Here is an 18584-nt window from a genome sequence, read left to right as displayed (position 1 = left end):
CCCCCTCAGGACTTCTCCAGAGCCTTCTCCTGCTGCTCCAGCCCTTCCCCAGCTCCATTCCCATCTCCAGCCCCTCAATGTCTCTGTGGCCTCACGTTTCCCGCCCTTTTTCTCCCCTCACGTTTCCCGCCCTTTTTCTCCCCTCACGTTTCCCGCCCTTTTCTCCCCTCACGTTTCCTGCCCTTTTTCTCCCCTCACGTTTCCCGCTCTTTTCTCCCCTCACGTTTCCCGCCCTTTTTCTCCCCTCACGTTTCCCGCTCTTTTCTCCCCTCACGTTTCCCGCCCTTTTCTCCCCTCACGTTTCCCGCCCTTTTTCTCCCCTCACGTTTCCGTCTCTTTTCTCCCCTCACGTTTCCCACCCTTTTCCCCTCACCTTTCCTGCTGTTTCCTCCCCTCATGTCTCCCACCCTTTTTTTCCCCTCACATTTCCAGCAGCCCAGAGCTGCACCCAACGCTGGAGGGGCCTCAGCGGGACAAAAGAGCTTCCCAAAAATCCCGAGGCCCAAAAGAAGCATCCAACCCTTCCCAGAGGATCCATTTCCCCGCTGGCAGCAGCCTGAGGAGGTTTTTAACCCCACACACGCCCTGAAGGCCTCCCAGCCCCGCAGCCACCCTAAAACCCATCTCCTTTCCCATTTTAAAACCTCCCTCTTCCCTCAGGAGCCTGGCAGGGGGGAGCGAAGCGATTCCTGCCGTCTTTCCCAGCAGCAGAAGCGCGGGAGGCGAGGATCAGGATGAGGAAGAGGAGGGAGGCTCTCACCACTGTAAGAAGCCCAGTGCATGGGTGAGTAGCCGCTGTAGTCCACCACCGAGTCCAGCGGGTCCGTGGAGAGCGCGGCCTGCAGCAGCGTCCGCAGCACCTCCAGGTGGCCGCAGGCCGAGGCGAAGTGGATCGGGGTCCGGCCCTTGAAATCCCGGCACAGGACGAAGGCATCGTGGTCCAGCAGAGCAGCCAGGCAATCCTCACAGCCTGTCACGGCCTGCAGCCATGGAATTCAGGGAATTACCGCCTCGGAACAGACCCTCGAGTGCAGCCATGGAGTCATGGAGTGCAGCCCCGACACCTCGACCAAACCTCTGCACATCCAGGCTTTTTATAAACACATCCAGGGATGGGGACTCCGCTTTGTCATTTTTTGTTATTTATATTAAATGTTATATAAATAATAATACTATTTTATGTTATTTATATTAAATGTTATATAAATAATAATACTATTTTATGTTATTTATATTAAACATTATATAAATAATAATACTATTTTATGTTATTTATATAAAATGTTATATAAATAATAATACTATTTTATGTTATTTATATTAAATGCTATATAAATAATAATACTATTTTATGTTACTTATATTAAACATTATATAAATAATAATACTATTTTATGTTATTTATATTAAATGCTATATAAATAATAATACTATTTTATGTTATTTATATTAAATGTTATATAAATAATAATACTATTTTATGTTATTTATATTAAATGCTATATAAATAATAATACTATTTTATGTTATTTATATTAAATGTTATATAAATAATAATACTATTTTATGTTATTTATATTAAATATTATATAAATAATAATACTATTTTATGTTATTTATATTAAATGTTATATAAATAATAATACTATTTTATGTTATTTATATTAAATGTTATATAAATAATAATACTATTTTATGTTATTTATATTAAATGTTATATAAATAATAATACTATTTTATGTTATTTATATTAAAAGTTATGTAAATAATAATACTATTTTATGTTATTTATATTAAATATTATATAAATAATAATACTATTTTATGTTATTTATATATTAAATATTATGTAAGTAATAATCCTATCTTATAGAATTTATATTAAATATTATATAAGTCATAATACTATTTTATAGCATTTATATTAAATATTATATAAACATATTAAAATTATAAAAAATTATATTAACATATATAACATTTATTATATAAATAAGAAAATAGAATATATATATATATAAATAAGAAGACAGAATATATAACTATTATATAAATAATAAAAAAAATAAAAATAATATTTATGAAGAATATAAATAAGAAAATATAAAAAATAAAAATGCATAAAAATAATTAATAAAATGTTAACGATAAATAATAAATAATAAATATAATATGAATAATACATATTTGTTTTCTTATAAATAATAAAAAATAAACATAATCAAATTTATATTATATAGAATATTTTTAATATTATTATATTCATTAAATATATTAGTATATTATAAATAAAAGATAACAATAAATAGTATTTATATATTATTTTATGTTTTAAATACATTATAATTTTAAATTCATAATTTAATTATTTATCCATATTTTCCATGAAAAGCCTTTTCCTCTTATCCAATATTTGCCATCTCCTCAGAACTGAGAGAGGTATTATTATTAATATTATTACTTAATTAATAATTATTAATATTAATTTTTTAATTAATAAAATTTAATTTTATTTTAATTTTAATTTTAAATTTAATGCTTGTTAAATAAACGGATTTTTTCCACTTTTCTCCCAGGAAATCTTTTCCCCAACCAGTTTGATTTGATTTCTGGAGGGACCTCATGTGGAGGCCTCTTCCCAAATTTGTCCTAAACCAGGACAGCCTCACAGACTAAATTATAACTTAATCACCTAAGGAATTACCAGCTTTTATAGGAATGAAATTCCTAAGAGCGGAAAACAGCTCATTTCTCATAAGAAACAATTCTAAGACTGCAAGAAACAATTCTAAGGCTGTAAGAAACAATTCTAAGGCTGTAATAACCTACAGAAAGGTTGTTTACACAACCTAAGCACCTATAAAAAACTATCCCAAATCACTAAAAAACCAAAAAACCCCACAAATAATATCTAAAAAGAGACACAAAGCACCTCTAGTAAAATGACCAAACTGTGAGGGGCTGCTTGAATTTGCTTTTCTGGGGGGGACCCCTATTTGGAAGTTCTATCCCAAATTTGCTCTAAACCAGGACATCAACCAAAACAAAGCAGTGAGAGCTGCACCCTCAAAAAATTAAATTTCAGACGTGAAAATAAACCTTATCCTACTTCCCTATTAAACGAGAATGCTATCCAACACAACAGCACATTTTTAGCCTTTTTTCCCATTTTTTCCCCCTAATTCCACATCTCCAGAAGGGAAATTTGGGTTTTTTTTGTCTCCTCACCCCTCGGTGCAGCGCGGTGCGGCCCCTCTTGTCGGCGGCGTCGGCCGTGGATCCCTTCTCCAGCAGGAGGTGGACGCAGTCCACGTGGCCGTTCATGATGGCCAGCATCAGCGGGGTCCTGCCGCCGGGAAAAGGGGCTGGCTGCAGAATTCCAGGATTCCCCGGGAATGCTGCTGCCAGGAACAGCCTGGGAAGGTGCCGGGAGCGGCTGGAAGCGTCAGCCCCTGGGCCAGCAGAGGAAACTGCGGCTGGTTGGGGTTGTGGTTCTGCTTCTGGGGTAATCGGGATCGGCCGACACAGGAATGGCGAGGGATAATCGGGAATGGTGAGGGATAATTGGGAATGGTGAGGGATAATTGGGAATGGTGAGGGATAATTGGGAATAGGAATGGTGGTGAGGGATAATTGGGAATGGTGGTGAAAAACAATCAGGAATGGTGGTGAGGGATAATTTGGAATGGTGAGGGATAATCAGGAATGGTGGTGAGGGATAATTGGGAATGGTGGTGAGGGATAATTGGGAATGGTGAGGGATAATCAGGAATGGTGGTGAGGGATAATTGGGAATGGTGGTGAGGGATAATTTGGAATGGTGAGGGATAATCAGGAATGGTGGTGAGGGATAATTGGGAATGGTGGTGAGGGATAATTGGGAATGGTGAGGGATAATCAGGAATCATGGTGAGGGACAATCAGGAAGGGTGGTGAGGGACAATCAGGAATGGTGGTGAGGGATAATTGGGAATGGTGAGGGATAACTGGGAATGGTGGTGAAGAACAATCAGGAATGGTGGTGAGGGATAATTTGGAATGGTGAGGGATAATCAGGAATCATGGTGAGGGATAATCAGGAATGGTGGTGAAGAACAATCAGGAATGGTGGTGAGGGATAATTGGGAATGGTGGTGAGGGATAATTGGGAATGGTGAGGTACAATCAGGAATGGTGGTGAGGGATAATTGGGAATGGTGAGGGATAATCAGGAATGGTGGTGATGGATAATTTGGAATGGTGAGGGATAATTTGGAATGGTGGTGAGGGATAATTTGGAATGGTGAGGTACAATCAGGAATCATGGTGAGGGACAATCAGGAATGGTGAGGGACAATCAGGAATCATGGTGAGGGACAATCAGGAATGGTGCTGATGCCTCTGGGATCAGACATTTGAGCAGGAACCTGCCCAGGGAACGTGGGATGAACCCAGCACAGCCCATTCCATCTCCCCGCTCCCTTGGCAAGGAGGAAGGGCTGGGAAGAGCGAGGAGAAGCCGCTTCTAAAGCATTTTCTCTCATCACCCTGATTATTTTATCAGTATCAAATCCACCTCACTCACTGAGCACCCCAAATTCCAGCCTGCGCTGGAGCTCGCTGTGGGATCTCTCCTGGCCCTTCTCTCATCCTGGGAATCCCCATCCCAATTCCCTCCCCGATCCCAGAGTGGCTCTGGGGCTCTGGCACTCACTGGCCGTGGATGTCCATGACGTCGGTGATGTCGGCCCGCTCGCCGCTGTCGATCAGGAGGTGCAGGGAATCCGTGTTCCCGTTGGCAGCTGGACAGGGGGAGCGGGAAATGGGGGAGGAAATGAGGGAGGAGGAAATGAGGGAGGAGGAAAAGAGGGAGGAGAATAAATGGGATGAAAAAAGAGAAACAAAGAAAAGAGGGATGAAGAAAAGAAGGATGAGGAAATGAGGGATGAGGAAATGAGGGATGAGGAAATGAGGGATGAGGAAATGAGGGATGAGGAAATGAGGGATGAGGAAATGAGGGAGGAGGAAATGAGGGATGAGGAAAAATGGGATGAGGAAAAATGGGATGAGGAAATGAGGGATGAGGAAAAATGGGATGAGGAAAAAAAGGATGAGGAAAAGGGATGAGGAAATGAGGGATGAAAAAAGAGAAACAAAGGAAAGAGGGATGAAAAAAGAGGGATGAGGAAAAGAGGGATGAGAATAAATGGGATGAGAATAAATGGGATGAAGAAAAGAAGGATGAGGAAAAGGGACGAGGAAAAGAGGGATAAGAAAAAGAGGAACAAGGAAAAGGGATGAGGAAGAGAAGGATGAGGAAAAGAGGGATGAGAAAAAGAGGGATGAAGAAGAGGGACAAGGAAAAGACGGGTAAGGACAAATGGGATAAGGAAAAGAGGGATGAGGAGAAGATGGATGAGGAAGAGAGGGATGAGGAAAAGAAAAAAAGAAAAGAGGAATGAGGAAAAGAGGGATAAGGAAAAGATGGATGAGAAAAAGTGGGATAAGGACAAATGGCATAAGGAAAACAGGGGAAAGGAAAAGAGGGATGAGGACAAATGGGATAAGGAAAAGAGGGATGAGGACAAATGGAATAAGGAAAACAGGGGAAAGGAAAAGAGGGATGAGGACAAATGGGATAAGGAAAAGAGGAAGAAGGAAAAGAAGGATGAGGACAAACGGCATAAGGAAAACGGGTGAGGAAAAGAGGAACAAGGAAAAGAGGGATGAGGACAAATGGGATAAAGAGGAATGAGGAAAACAGGGACGAGGAAAAGAGGGATGAGAAGATGGATAAGGAAAACAGGGGTGAGGAAAAGAAGGATGAGGACAAATGGGATAAGGAAAAGAGGGATGAGGATAAATGGGATAAAGAAAAGAGGGATGAGGAAAAGAGGAATGAGGAAAAGAGGGATGAGAAGATGGACAAGGAAAACAGGAAAGGAAAAGAGGGACGAGGACAAATGGGATAAAGAGGAATGAGGAAAACAGGGATGAGGAAAAGAGGGATGAGGACAAATGGGATAAGGAAAACAGGGGTGAGGGAAAGAAGGATGAGGACAAATGGGATAAAGAAAAGAGGAACAAGGAAAAGAGGGATGAGGAAAAGAGGGACAAAGAAAAGAGGGATGAGAAGATGGATAAGGCAAACAGGAAAGGAAAAGAGGGACGAGGACAAATGGGATAAGGAAAAGAAGGATGAGGACAAATGGGATAAGGAAAAGAGGGATGAGGATAAATGGGATAAAGAAAAGAGGAACAAGGAAAAGAGGGACAAAGAAAAGAGGGATGAGAAGATGGATAAGGAAAACAGGGGAAAGGAAAAGAGGGATGAGGACAAACGGGATAAAGAGGAACAAGGAAAAGAGGGATGAGGATAAATGGGATAAAGAGGAATGAGGAAAACAGGGATGAGGAAAAGAGGGATGAGGATAAATGGGATAAAGAGGAACAAGGAAAAGAGGGACAAAGAAAAGAGGGATGAGAAGATGGATAAGGAAAACAGGGGAAAGGAAAAGAGGGATGAGGACAAACGGGACAAAGAAAACGGGCGAGGAAAAGCAGCACAAGAGAAGTCAGAACACCACAGAGCAGGGACAGGAAGGAGCTGAGCCCGAATTTCGGGCTGGGGCTCACCTGCAGCGTGGAGAGGCGTCCACTTCCTCTTCCTCTCCTTGAGCAGGGCGGAGGCGCCGTGGCTGGTGAGCACCTGCACGCACTCGCTGGAGCCGCGCTCCGTGGCCAGGTAGAGCGCGGTGCGGCCCTTGTGGTCCCGCACGTCCAGGTTCACCAGAGTCTCGGCCAGCGCCTTCAGCGCTTCACAGTGACCGTTGTAGGCCTGTGGGCACGGTGGGGACAGGATGGGACACCCAGGGGACAGATAGAGGGACAGACAGGTGTCCAGAAATGTCAGCCAGGCATCCAGAGGGTCACCCAGGTGTTCAAAAATGTCACCCAGGCACCCAGAGTGTCACCCAGGTACCCAGAGGGACAGCCAGGTATCCAAAAATGTCACCCAGGGATCCAGAGGGTCACCCAGGCACACAGAGTGTCCCCCAGGCACCCAGAGGGTCACCCAGGCACACAGAGTGTCACCCAGGTACCCAGAGGGACAGCCAGGCACCCAGAGGGTCACCCAGGGTACCCAGAGGGACACTCAGGTATCCAAAAATGTCACCCAGGCACACAGAGTGTCACCCAGGTGTCCAAAAATGTCACCCAGGCATCCAGAGGGTCACCCAGGTGTCCAAAAATGTCCCTCAGGCACACAGAGTGTCACCCAGGTGTCCAAAAATGTCACCCAGGCATCCAGAGGGTCACCCGGGTGTCCAAAAATGTCACCCAGGCACACAGAGGGTCACCCAGGTATCCAGAAATGTCCCCCAGGCACCCAGAGTGTCACTCAGGCACCCAGAGGGTCACCCAGGTACCCAGAGGGACAGCCAGGTATCCAAAAATGTCCCTCAGGCACCCAGAGTGTCCCTTGGGTATCCAAAAATGTCACCCAGGCACCCAGAGTGTCCCTTGGGTACCCAGAGTGTCCTTTGGGTAGCCAGAGGGTCCTTCAGGTATCCAAAAATGTCCCCAGGGCACCCAGAAATGTCACCCAGGCATCCAGAGTGCCCCTCAGGCATCCAAAACTGTCCCCCAGGCACTCAAAAATGACCCTCCCAGAAATGTCTCCCCCAGAGCCCTTCCAGGACCCTCCCAGCACCCCCAGAACCCTTCCAGAACCCCCAAAACCCTTCCAGGACCCTCCCAACACCCCCAGAACCCTTCCAGAACCCCAAGAACCCTTCCAGGACCCTCCCAACACCCCAAGAACCTCCCAGGAAGAACCGAAGACAATCCCAGGACAACCCCAGAACCCTTCCAGGACCTGCAGGAGCCCAGAACATTCTGGAAACCCTTCCAGGACCCTCTCAGGACCCCCAGAACCCTTCCAGAACCTTCCCAGAACAACTCCAGAACCTTTCCAGGACCCTCCCAGAACATCTGAGAACCCTTCCAGAACCCCCAGAACCCTTCCAGGACCCTCCCAACACCCCAAGAACCCTTCCAGAACCCCCAGAACCCTTCCAGAACCCTTCCAGGACCTTCCCAGGACCCTCCCAGCACCCCTAGAACCCTTCCAGGACCCTCCCAACACCCCCAGAACCCTTCCAGAACCCCCAAAACCCTTCCAGGACCCTCCCAACACCCCAAGAACCTCCCAGGAAGAACCGAAGGACAACCCCAGAACCCTTCCAGGACCTGCAGGAGCCCAGAACATTCTGGAAACCCTTCCAGGACCCTCCCAAGACCCTTCCAGGACCCTCCTGGGACCCCCCAGGCCCTTGCAGGACCTGCAGGCACTCACAGCTAAGTGCAAAGGGCTGACGGGGACGCTGCTCTCCACGTCCTCCAGGCAGTTGAACGACATCTCCAGGAGCTGCAACGGCCAAAGCGACTCCAGAGCCGCCCCCGGAGCCTCTCCCACCCCAAACAGCCAAAATTCGGGATGAGGAGCTCCCAAAATCCCATTTTTCTGGACTTATTCCCCTCCTTTCTCTCTATTCCAGGTTGACAGATCTGATTTTTCTCTCCAGTTCAAGATTTCCCTCTTTCTTGGGGGGACTTTCTCTCTTTTCCTGGGGGTTTTCCCTCTTTCCTGGGTGATTTTCCCTCTTTCCTGAGGGATTTTCCCTCTCTCCTGAGGGATTTTCCCTCTTTCCTGGAGGATTTTCCCTCTCTCCCAGTGGATTTTCCCTCTCTCCCAGGGGGATTTTCCCTCTCTCCCATTGGATTTTCCCTTTCCCAGTGGATTTTCCCTCTCTCCCGGGTGATTTTCCCTCTCTCCCGGAGGATTTCCCTTTCCAAGGAGATTTTCCCTCTCTCCTGAGGGATTTTCCCTCTCTCCTGGAGGATTTTCCCTTTCCCAGGGGATTTTCCCTCTCTCCCAGTGGATTTTCCCTCTCTCCCAGTGGATTTTCCCTCTCTCCTGGAGGATTTTCCCTCTCTCCTGGGTTATTTTCCCTCTCTCCCAGGTGATTTTCCCTCTCCCAGGATGATTTTCCCTCTCTCCCGGGGATTTTCCCTCTCTCTGGGGCAATTTTCCCTTTCTCCAGGGGCATTTTCCCTCTCTCCTGGGTTATTTTCCCTCTCTCCTGGGGGATTTTCCCTCTCTCCTGGGTTATTTTCCCTCTCTCCCAGGGGATTTTCCCTCTCTCCTGGGTTATTTTCCCTCTTTCCCAGTGATTTTTTTTCTTGGGTTATTTTCCCTCTCTCCCAGGGGATTTTCCCTCTCTCCTGGGTTATTTTCCCTCTCTCCTGGGTTATTTTCCCTCTCTCCTGGGTTATTTTCCCTCTTTCCTAGTGGATTTTCCCTCTCTCCCAGTGGATTTTCCCTCTCTCCTGGGTTATTTTCCCTCTCTCCTGGGTGATTTTCCCTCTTTCCCAGTGGATTTTCCCTCTCTCCCAGTGGATTTTCCCTCTCTCCTGGGTTATTTTCCCTCTCTCCCGGGTTATTTTCCCTCTCTCCCAGTGGATTTTCCCTCTCTCCTGGGTTATTTTCCCTCTCTCCCAGGTGATTTTCCCTCTCTCCTGGGTGATTTTCCCCCTCTCCCAGCCCCTGGAGCCGCTCACCAGCTCCAGGTTCTGCCTGTTGCCGTAGGCGGCCGCGTAGTGGACGGCGGTGTAGCCCTGCTTGTCCCGCAGGGAAGGGTCAGCACCGTTATCCAGCAGGAATTCCAAACAGCTGGAACGGGACACAGGGGGAAAAATGATGGAAAAGGGCAGGAAAACGTAGGGAAAGCCCCCAAATCCCGGAGCAGGTGCTGGAATCTCCCAGATGGAATGAGGGGCGGGCTTGGCCCGGATTGGCGGCAGATGGTTCCTCCTGCTGGGGATCCAGAGAGAGGAATTCCCAGGAAATTCCTGGGAAATTCCCAGCAAATTCTCAATGAATTTCCAGGAAATTCCCAGCAAAATTCCTTGTTAAGTCACAGCAAAATCCCAGCAAAATTGCCAGCAAATTCCCAGCAAGATTCCCAGTAAATTCCTACCAAATTCCCAGTAAATTCCCATTAAATTCTCAGCTAATTTCCAGTGAATTCCCAGTAAGTTCCCATCAAATTCCCATCACATTCCCAGTTAATTCCCAGGAAAATTCCCAGGGAATTCCTGGGAAATTCCCAGCAAATTCTCAATGAATTTCCAGGAAAATCCCAGCAAAATTCATTGCTAATTGCCAGCAAATTCCCAGCAAAATTGCCAGCAAATTCCCAGCAAAATTCCCAGTAAATTCCTACCAAATTCCCAGTAAATTCCTACCAAATTCCCATCAAAATTCCTAGCAATATTCCCATCAAATTCCCAGTAAATTCCCAGCAAATTCTCAGCAAATTCCTAGTAAAATCCCAGCAAAACTGCCATCAAATTCCCAGCAAAATTCCCAGTAAATTCCTACCAAATTCCCAGTAAAATTCCTAGCAATATTCCCATCAAATTCCCAGTAAATTCCCATTAAATTCTCAGCTAATTTCCAGTGAATTCCCAGTAAGTTCTCATCACCTTCCCATCACATTCCCAGTTAATTCCCAGGGAAATTCCCAGGGAATTCCTGGGAAATTCCCAGCAAATTCTCAATGAATTTCCAGGAAAATCCCAGCAAAATTCATTGCTAATTGCCAGCAAATTCCCAGCAAAATTGCCAGCAAATTCCCAGCAAAATTCCCAGTAAATTCCTACCAAATTCCCAGTAAAATTCCTAGCAATATTCCCACCAAATTCCCAGTAAATTCCCATTAAATTCTCAGCTAATTTCCAGTGAATTCCCAGTAAGTTCCCATCAAATTCCCATCACATTCCCAGTTAATTCCCAGGAAAATTCCCAGGGAATTCCTGGGAAATTCCCAGCAAATTCTCAATGAATTTCCAGGAAAATCCCAGCAAAATTCATTGCTAATTGCCAGCAAATTCCCAGCAAAATTGCCAGCAAATTCCCAGCAAAATTCCCAGTAAATTCCTACCAAATTCCCAGTAAATTCCTACCAAATTCCCAGCAAAATTCCTAGCAATATTCCCATCAAATTCCCAGTAAATTCCCAGCAAATTCTCAGCAAATTCCTAGTAAAATCCCAGCAAAACTGCCATCAAATTCCCAGCAAAATTCCCAGTTAATTCCTACCAAATTCCCAGTAAAATTCCTAGCAATATTCCCATCAAATTCCCAGTAAATTCCCATTAAATTCTCAGCTAATTTCCAGTGAATTCCCAGTAAGTTCCCATCACATTCCCATCACATTCCCAGTTAATTCCCAGGAAAATTCCCAGGAAAATTCCCAGTTAATTCCCAGGGAATTCCCGGGAAGTTCCCACCCAGAGCACTCACAAAAACGCCTCCTTCAGCCTGGACTCCTTCAGGGGCTCCTCGTCGCTGGCTCCCGAGTGAGTCTCTGCTCTGCAACGGCACCGGGGACACCCGTGACAACGGGGACAGCACCGGGGACACCGGTGACAATGGGGACAATGGGGACACCGGTGACAATGGGGACAAGGGGGACAGCACCGGGGACAATGGGGACAATGGGGACAATGGGGACACTGGTGACAATGGGGACAATGGGGACACCGGGGACAATGGGGACAGCACCGGGGACACCGGGGACAATGGGGACAGTGGGGACACCGGTGACAATGGGGACACAGGTGACAATGGGGACAATGGGGACAATGGGGACACTGGGGACAATGGGGACAGCACTGGGACACCAGGGACAGCACCGGGGACACCGGTGACAAGGGGGACAATGGGGACAGCACCGGGGACACTGGGGACAGCGGGGACAGCACCGGGGACACAGGTGACAAGGGGGACAATGGGGACACCGGTGACAATGGGGACAAGGGGGACAGCACCGGGGACAATGGGGACAATGGGGACAATGGGGACACTGGTGACAATGGGGACAATGGGGACACCGGGGACAATGGGGACAGCACCGGGGACACCGGGGACAATGGGGACAGTGGGGACACCGGTGACAATGGGGACACAGGTGACAATGGGGACAATGGGGACAATGGGGACACTGGGGACAATGGGGACAGCACTGGGACACCAGGGACAGCACCGGGGACACCGGTGACAAGGGGGACAATGGGGACAGCACCGGGGACACTGGGGACAGCGGGGACAGCACCGGGGACACAGGTGACAAGGGGGACAATGGGGACACCGGTGACAATGGGGACAAGGGGGACACCGGGGACAATGGGGACAATGGGGACACCGGTGACAATGGGGACACTGGGGACAATGGGGACACTGGGGACAATGGGGACAGCACTGGGGACACCGGTGACAATGGGGACAATGGGGACATCGGGGACAATGGGGACACTGGGGACACCAGGGACAATAGGGACACTGGTGACAGTGGGGACAATGGGGACACCGGTGACAAGGGGGACAGCACTGAGGACAGCAGGGACAGCACCAGGGACAGCACCAGGGACAGCACCAGGGACACCAGTGACAATGGGAACACTGGGAACAGCAGGGACAATGGTGACAATGGGGACAATGGGGACAACAGGGACAGCAGGGACAAGAGGGCCACTGGGGACAGCACCCATGGGGACACCCCCAGTGCCACCTGGGGCTGGTGACAATGCCCACAGTGCCACCCCCAGTGTCACCTGGGGCTGGTGACAACGCCCACAGTGCCACCCCCAGTGTCACCTGGGGCTGGTGACAATGCCCACAGTGCCACCTCCCAGTGCCAGCAGTGCCACCTGGGGCTGGTGACAATGCCCCCAGTGCCACTTGGGGCTGGTGACAATGCCCCCAGTGCCACTTGGGGCTGGTGACAATGCCCATAGTGCCACCTGAGGCTGGTGACAATGCCCACAGTGCCACCCCCGGTGCCACCTGAGGCTGGTGACAATGCCCCCAGTGCCACTTGGGGCTGGTGACAATGCCCATAGTGCCACCCCCAGTGCCACCCCCAGTGCCACTTGGGGCTGGTGACAATGCCCCCAATGCCACCTGGGGCTGGTGACAATGCCCCCAGTGCCACCTCCCGGTGCCAGCAGTGTCACCTAGGGCTGGTGACAGTGCCCACAGTGCCACCTGGGGCTGGTGACAATGCCCCCAGTGCCACCCCTGGTGCCACCTGGGGCTGGTGACAATGCCCCCAGTGCCACCCCTGGTGCCACCTGAGGCTGGTGACAGTGCCCCCAGTGCCACCCCCAGTGCCCCCAGTGCCACCTGGGGCTGGTAACAATGCCCCCAGTGCCACCCCTGGTGCCAGCAGTGCCACTTGGGGCTGGTGACAATGCCCCCAGTGCCACCCCCGGTGCCACCTGGGGCTGGTGACAATGCCCCCAGTGCCACCCCCAGTGCCAGCAGTGCCACTTGGGGCTGGTGACAACACCCTCGGTGTCACCCCCAGTGCCACCTGAGGCTGGTGACAATGCCCCCGGTGCCACCTGGGGCTGGTGACAATGCCCCCAGTGCCACCTGGGGCTGGTGACAATGCCCCCAGTGCCACTTGGGGCTGGTGACAATGCCCACAGTGCCACCCCCGGTGCCACCTGGGGCTGGTGACAGTGCCCCCAGTGCCACCCCCAGTGCCACCCCCAGTGCCACCCCCGGTGCCACCCCCGGTGCCACCCCCGGTGCCCACCTCCTGTAGGTGTCGGAGGCGGCCGCGTAGTGCAGGGGGGTGCAGCCTTTGCCGTCGGCCTCGTTGGCGCTGGCCCCGGCTGTCACCAGTGTCACCGTGCACTGGTAGCTGCCGTTGGCGGCCGCGTAGTGCAGGGGGGTCCTGGGGACACAGAGGGGACACACGGGCTCAGCACGGCCTGCCAAACTCACCTTCCAGGACCTGCAGGAGCCCAGGACACCCCAGCAACCCTTCCAGGACCCAGAACATCCCAGAAACCCTTCCAGGACCTTCCCAGGACACCTTTAAACCCTTCCAGGACCCTCCCAGGACACCCTCAAACCCTTCCAGGACCTTCCCAGGACACCCTCAAACCCTTCCAGGACCTTCCCAGGACACCTTTAAACCCTTCCAGGACCCTCCCAGGACACCCTCAAACCCTTCCAGGACCCTCCCAGGACACCTTTAAACCCTTCCAGGACCCTCCCAGGACACCTTTAAACCCTTCCAGGACCCTCCCAGGACACCTTTAAACCCTTCCAGGACCCTCCCAGGACACCTTTAAACCCTTCCAGGACCCTCCCAGGACACCTTTAAACCCTTCCAGGACCCTCCCAGGACATCTTTAAACCCTTCCAGGACCCTCCCAAGACACCTTTAAACCCTTCCAGGACCTTCCCAGGACACCTTTAAACCCTTCCAGGACCCTCCCAGGACACCTTTAAACCCTTCCAGGACCCTCCCAGGACACCTTTAAACCCTTCCAGGACCCTCCCAGGACATCTTTAAACCCTTCCAGGACCCTCCCAGGACATCTTTAAACCCTTCCAGGACCCTCCCAGGACACCCTCAAACCCTTCCAGGACCCAGAACACCTCAGGAACCCTTCCAGGACCTTCCCAGAACATCCTAGGAACCCTTCCAGGACCCTGCAGAAGCCCAGGACACCCCAGAAACCCTTACAGGACCCTCTCAGGACACTTCGAGAAACCCTCCAGGACCCAGAACATCACAGAAACCCTTCCAGGACCCAGCAGAAGCCCAGAACACTTCAGGAACCCTTCCAGGACCTTCCCACAACACAGCAGAACCCTTCCAGGACCCAGCAGAAGCCCAGGACACTTTGGGAACCCTTCTAGGACCCTCCCAGGACACCCCAGAACCCTTCCAGGACCCAGCAGGATGCCCCAGAACCCTTCTAGGACCCTCCCAGGACACCCCAGAACCCTTCCAGAACCCAGCAGGACACCCCAGAACCCTTCCAGGACCCAGCAGGACACATCAGAACCCTTCCAGGACCTAGCAGGATGCCCCAGAACCCTTCCAGGACCCAGCAGGACACATCAGAACCCTTCCAGGACCTAGCAGGATGCCCCAGAACCCTTCCAGGACCCAGCAGGAGACCCCAGAACCCTTCCAGGACGCCCCAGAACCCTTCCAGGACCCTCCCAGGACACCCCAGAACCCTTCCAGGACCCAGCAGGACGCCCCAGAACCCTTCTAGGACCCTCCCAGGACACCCCAGAACCCTTCCAGGACCCAGCAAGACACCCCAGAACCCTTCCAGGGCCCAGCAGGACACCCCAGAACCCTTCCAGGACCCAGCAGGACACCCCAGAACCCTTCCAGGACCCAGCAGGATGCCCCAGAACCCTTCCAGGACCCAGCAGGATGCCCCAGAACCCTTCCAGGACCCAGCAGGATGCCCCAGAACCCTTCCAGGACCCAGCAGGACACATCAGAACCCTTCCAGGACCCAGCAGGACACATCAGAACCCTTCCAGGACCCAGCAGGATACATCAGAACCTTTCCAGGAACCAGCAGGAGACCCCAGAACCCTTCCAGGACCCTCCCAGGACACCCCAGAACTCTTCCAGGACCCAGCAGGACACCCCAGAACCCTTCCAGGACCCAGCAGGACACATCAGAACCCTTCCAGGACCCAGCAGGACACCCCAGAACCCTTCCAGGACCCAGCAGGACACCCCAGAACCCTTCCAGGACCCAGCAGGACACCCCAGAACCCTTCCAGGACCCAGCAGGACACATCAGAACCCTTCCAGGACCCAGCAGGACACCCCAGAACCCTTCCAGGACCCAGCAGGAGTTCAGGTTTTCCCGTCCCCAGGATTTCGGGGATTTGGGAATGTCCCGGCCCAGGAGCCGCTCACCTCCCGAATTTATCCCTCCTCCTCAGGTCAGCGCCGCTGCTCAACAGCAAATTGAGACATTCGACGTTCCTGCAGGAGGGGACAGGGGTCAGGCACCCAGAAATGTCACCCAGGCACCCAGAAATGTCACCCAGGTACCCAAAGTGTCACCCAGGTACCCAAAAATGTCACCCAGGTACCCAAAGTGTCACCCAGGTACCCAAAAATGTCACCCAGGTACCCAAAGTGTCCCTCCCAGGAGTGTCTCCCCCAGAGCCCCTCCAGGACCTGCAGGACCCTCCCAGGACCCTCCCAGGACCTGCAGGACCCTCCCAGGACCCTCCCAGGACCCTCCCAGGACCCTTCCAGGACCCGGGTGTCCATCCCTGCTCCCAGCAGGTCCATGCCCTCCCTCAGAGCACTGTCCCCATGTCCCAGGTGTCCCCATGCCCCCATGTCCCCAGCTGTCCCAGTGTCCCCAGCTGTCCCCCTGTCCCCAGCTGTCCCCAGCTGTCCCGATGTCCCCATTGTCCCCAGCTGTCCCCATGTCCCCAGCTGTCCTGGTGTCCCCATGTCCCCAGCTGTCCCCAGCTGTCCCCATGTCCCCAGCTGTCCCCAGCTGTCCCCATGTCCCCATCTCCCCAGCTGTCCCCACGTCCCCAGTGTCCCCAGCTGTCCCGGTGTCCCCAGCTGTCCCCATGTCCCCGGTATCCCCGGTGTCCCCAGCTGTCCCCGTGTCCCCATGTCCCCGTGTCCCCAGCTGTCCCCATGTCCCCGGTATCCCCGGTGTCCCCATATCCCCAGCTGTCCCCATGTCCCCAGTACCCCTGGTGTTCCCAGCTGTCCCCATCTCCCCAGCTGTCCCCGTGTCCCCATGTCCCCAGCTGTCCCCGTGTCCCCAGTGTCCCCGTGTCCCCAGTATCCCCGGTGTCCCCATGTCCCCAGCTGTCCCCAGCTGTCCCCGGTATCCCTGGTGTCCCCAGCTGTCCCCGTGTCCCCGTGTCCCCGTGTCCCCATGTCCCCAGTACCCCTGGTGTTCCCAGCTGTCCCCATGTCCCCAGCTGTCCCCGTGTCCCCGTGTCCCCATGTCCCCAGCTGTCCCCATGTCCCCAGTACCCCTGGTGTTCCCAGCTGTCCCCATGTCCCCAGCTGTCCCCGTGTCCCCGTGTCCCCGTGTCCCCACCCTCCGGAGGCGGCGGCGTGCAGGCAGGTCCTGCCCAGGCAGTCGGGGGTGTTGATGTCGAAGCCGGCCGAGAGCACGTGCTCGTTGCTCAGCGACGACACGATGCTGTACAGCTGGCCTGGGGTACAGCCCGTGTCACCGAGTGTCCCCAGGGTCACCGAGGTGTCCCCAGGGTCACTGTGTGTCCCCAAGGGTCACTGCGTGTCCCCAGGGTCACTGCATGTCCCCAGGGTCACACGAGTGTCCCCAGGGTCACCGAGGTGTCCCCAGGGTCACTGCGTGTCCCCAGGGTCACACGGGTGTCCCCAGGGGTCACCGTGGGTCCTCAAGGGTCACCGAGGTGTCCCCAGGGTCACTGCGTGTCCCCAGGGTCACTGTGTGTCCTCAAGGGTCACTGAGTGTCCCCAGGGTCACCGAGGTGTCCCCAGGGTCACACAGCTGTCCCCAGGGGTCACCGTGGGTCCCCAAGGGTCACCGAGTGTCCCCAGGGTCACCTCAGTAGCCCCAAGGGTCACTGTGGGTCCCCAAGGGTCACCCAGGTGTCCCCAGGGTCACACGGCTGTCCCCAAGGGTCACTGCGTGTCCTTAGGTTCACCAAGGTGTCCCCAGGGTCACTGCGTGTCCCCAGGGTCACCGCGTGTCCCCAGGGTCACCGAGGTGTCCCCAGGGTCACTGCGTGTCCCCAGGGTCACCTCAGTAGCCCCAAGGGTCACTGTGTGTCCTCAAGGGTCACCGAGGTGTCCCCAGGGTCACCGAGTGTCCCCAGGGTCACACGGGTGTCCCCAAGGGTCACTGTGTGTCCTCAAGGGTCACCCAGGTGTCCCCAGGGTCACACGGCTGTCCCCAAGGGTCACTGTGGGTCCTCAAGGGTCACTGCGTGTCCCCAGGGTCACACGGGTGTCCCCAAGGGTCACTGTGTGTCCTCAAGGGTCACCGAGGTGTCCCCAGGGTCACATGGCTGTCCCCAAGGGTCACTGTGTGTCCTCAAGGGTCACCGAGGTGTCCCCAGGGTCACATGGCTGTCCCCAGGGGTCACCGTGGGTCCCCAAGGGTCACCCAGGTGTCCCCAGGGTCACACGGCTGTCCTCAGGGGTCACTGTGTGTCCTCAGGGTCATCGAGTGTCCCCAGGGTCACCGAGTGTCCCCAAGGGTCACTGTGTGTCCCCAAGGGTCACTGTGTGTCCTCAAGGGTCACCAAGGTGTCCCCAGGGTCACTGTGTGTCCTCAAGGGTCACTGTGGGTCCTCAAGGGTCACCGAGTGTCCCCGGGGTCACCGAGTGTCCCCAGGGTCACTCAGGTGTCCCCAGGGGTCACCATGGGTCCCCAGGGTCACTGTGTGTCCTCAAGGGCCACCATGTGCCCCCAAGGGTCACTGCAGGTCCCCAAGGGTCACCGCGTGTCCCCAGGGTCACCAAGGTGTCCCCAGGGTCACACGGGTGTCCCCAAGGGTCACTGTGTGTCCTCAAGGGTCACCGAGTGCCCCCAAGGGTCACCACAGGTCCCCAAGGGTCACCAAGGTGCCCCCAGGGTCACCACCAGTCCCCAGGGTTACCTCAGTGTCCCCAGGATCACCAAGGTGTCCCCAGAGCCACTCTGGTGTCCCCAAGGGTCACTCTGGTGTC

At 52.5% G+C, this 18584-nt stretch overlaps 1 protein-coding gene across 1 annotated transcript in view; it reads right to left on the bottom strand.

Annotated features, from left to right (window-relative positions):
• Positions 1-18584, bottom strand: part of ANKRD52 (ankyrin repeat domain 52) — a 47092-nt gene that overhangs the window by 7913 nt on the left and 20595 nt on the right. The window contains exons 12-21 of the mRNA XM_058861073.1: positions 16963-17080; positions 15801-15869; positions 13650-13790; positions 11351-11419; positions 9604-9715; positions 8339-8410; positions 6616-6817; positions 4694-4781; positions 3229-3346; positions 761-980 (exon numbers count right to left, since the gene is read on the bottom strand). Of these exons, the coding sequence (XP_058717056.1) occupies positions 761-980; positions 3229-3346; positions 4694-4781; positions 6616-6817; positions 8339-8410; positions 9604-9715; positions 11351-11419; positions 13650-13790; positions 15801-15869; positions 16963-17080 (1209 nt within the window). The remainder of the gene's footprint in view (positions 1-760; positions 981-3228; positions 3347-4693; positions 4782-6615; positions 6818-8338; positions 8411-9603; positions 9716-11350; positions 11420-13649; positions 13791-15800; positions 15870-16962; positions 17081-18584) is intronic.

Source organism: Poecile atricapillus, chromosome 35 (assembly GCF_030490865.1).
Source record: "Poecile atricapillus isolate bPoeAtr1 chromosome 35, bPoeAtr1.hap1, whole genome shotgun sequence".
NCBI classification, from domain to species: domain Eukaryota; kingdom Metazoa; phylum Chordata; class Aves; order Passeriformes; family Paridae; genus Poecile; species Poecile atricapillus.
Note: the sequence above shows the minus strand (reverse complement) of the source record. Positions and strands in the feature narration are given on the sequence as shown.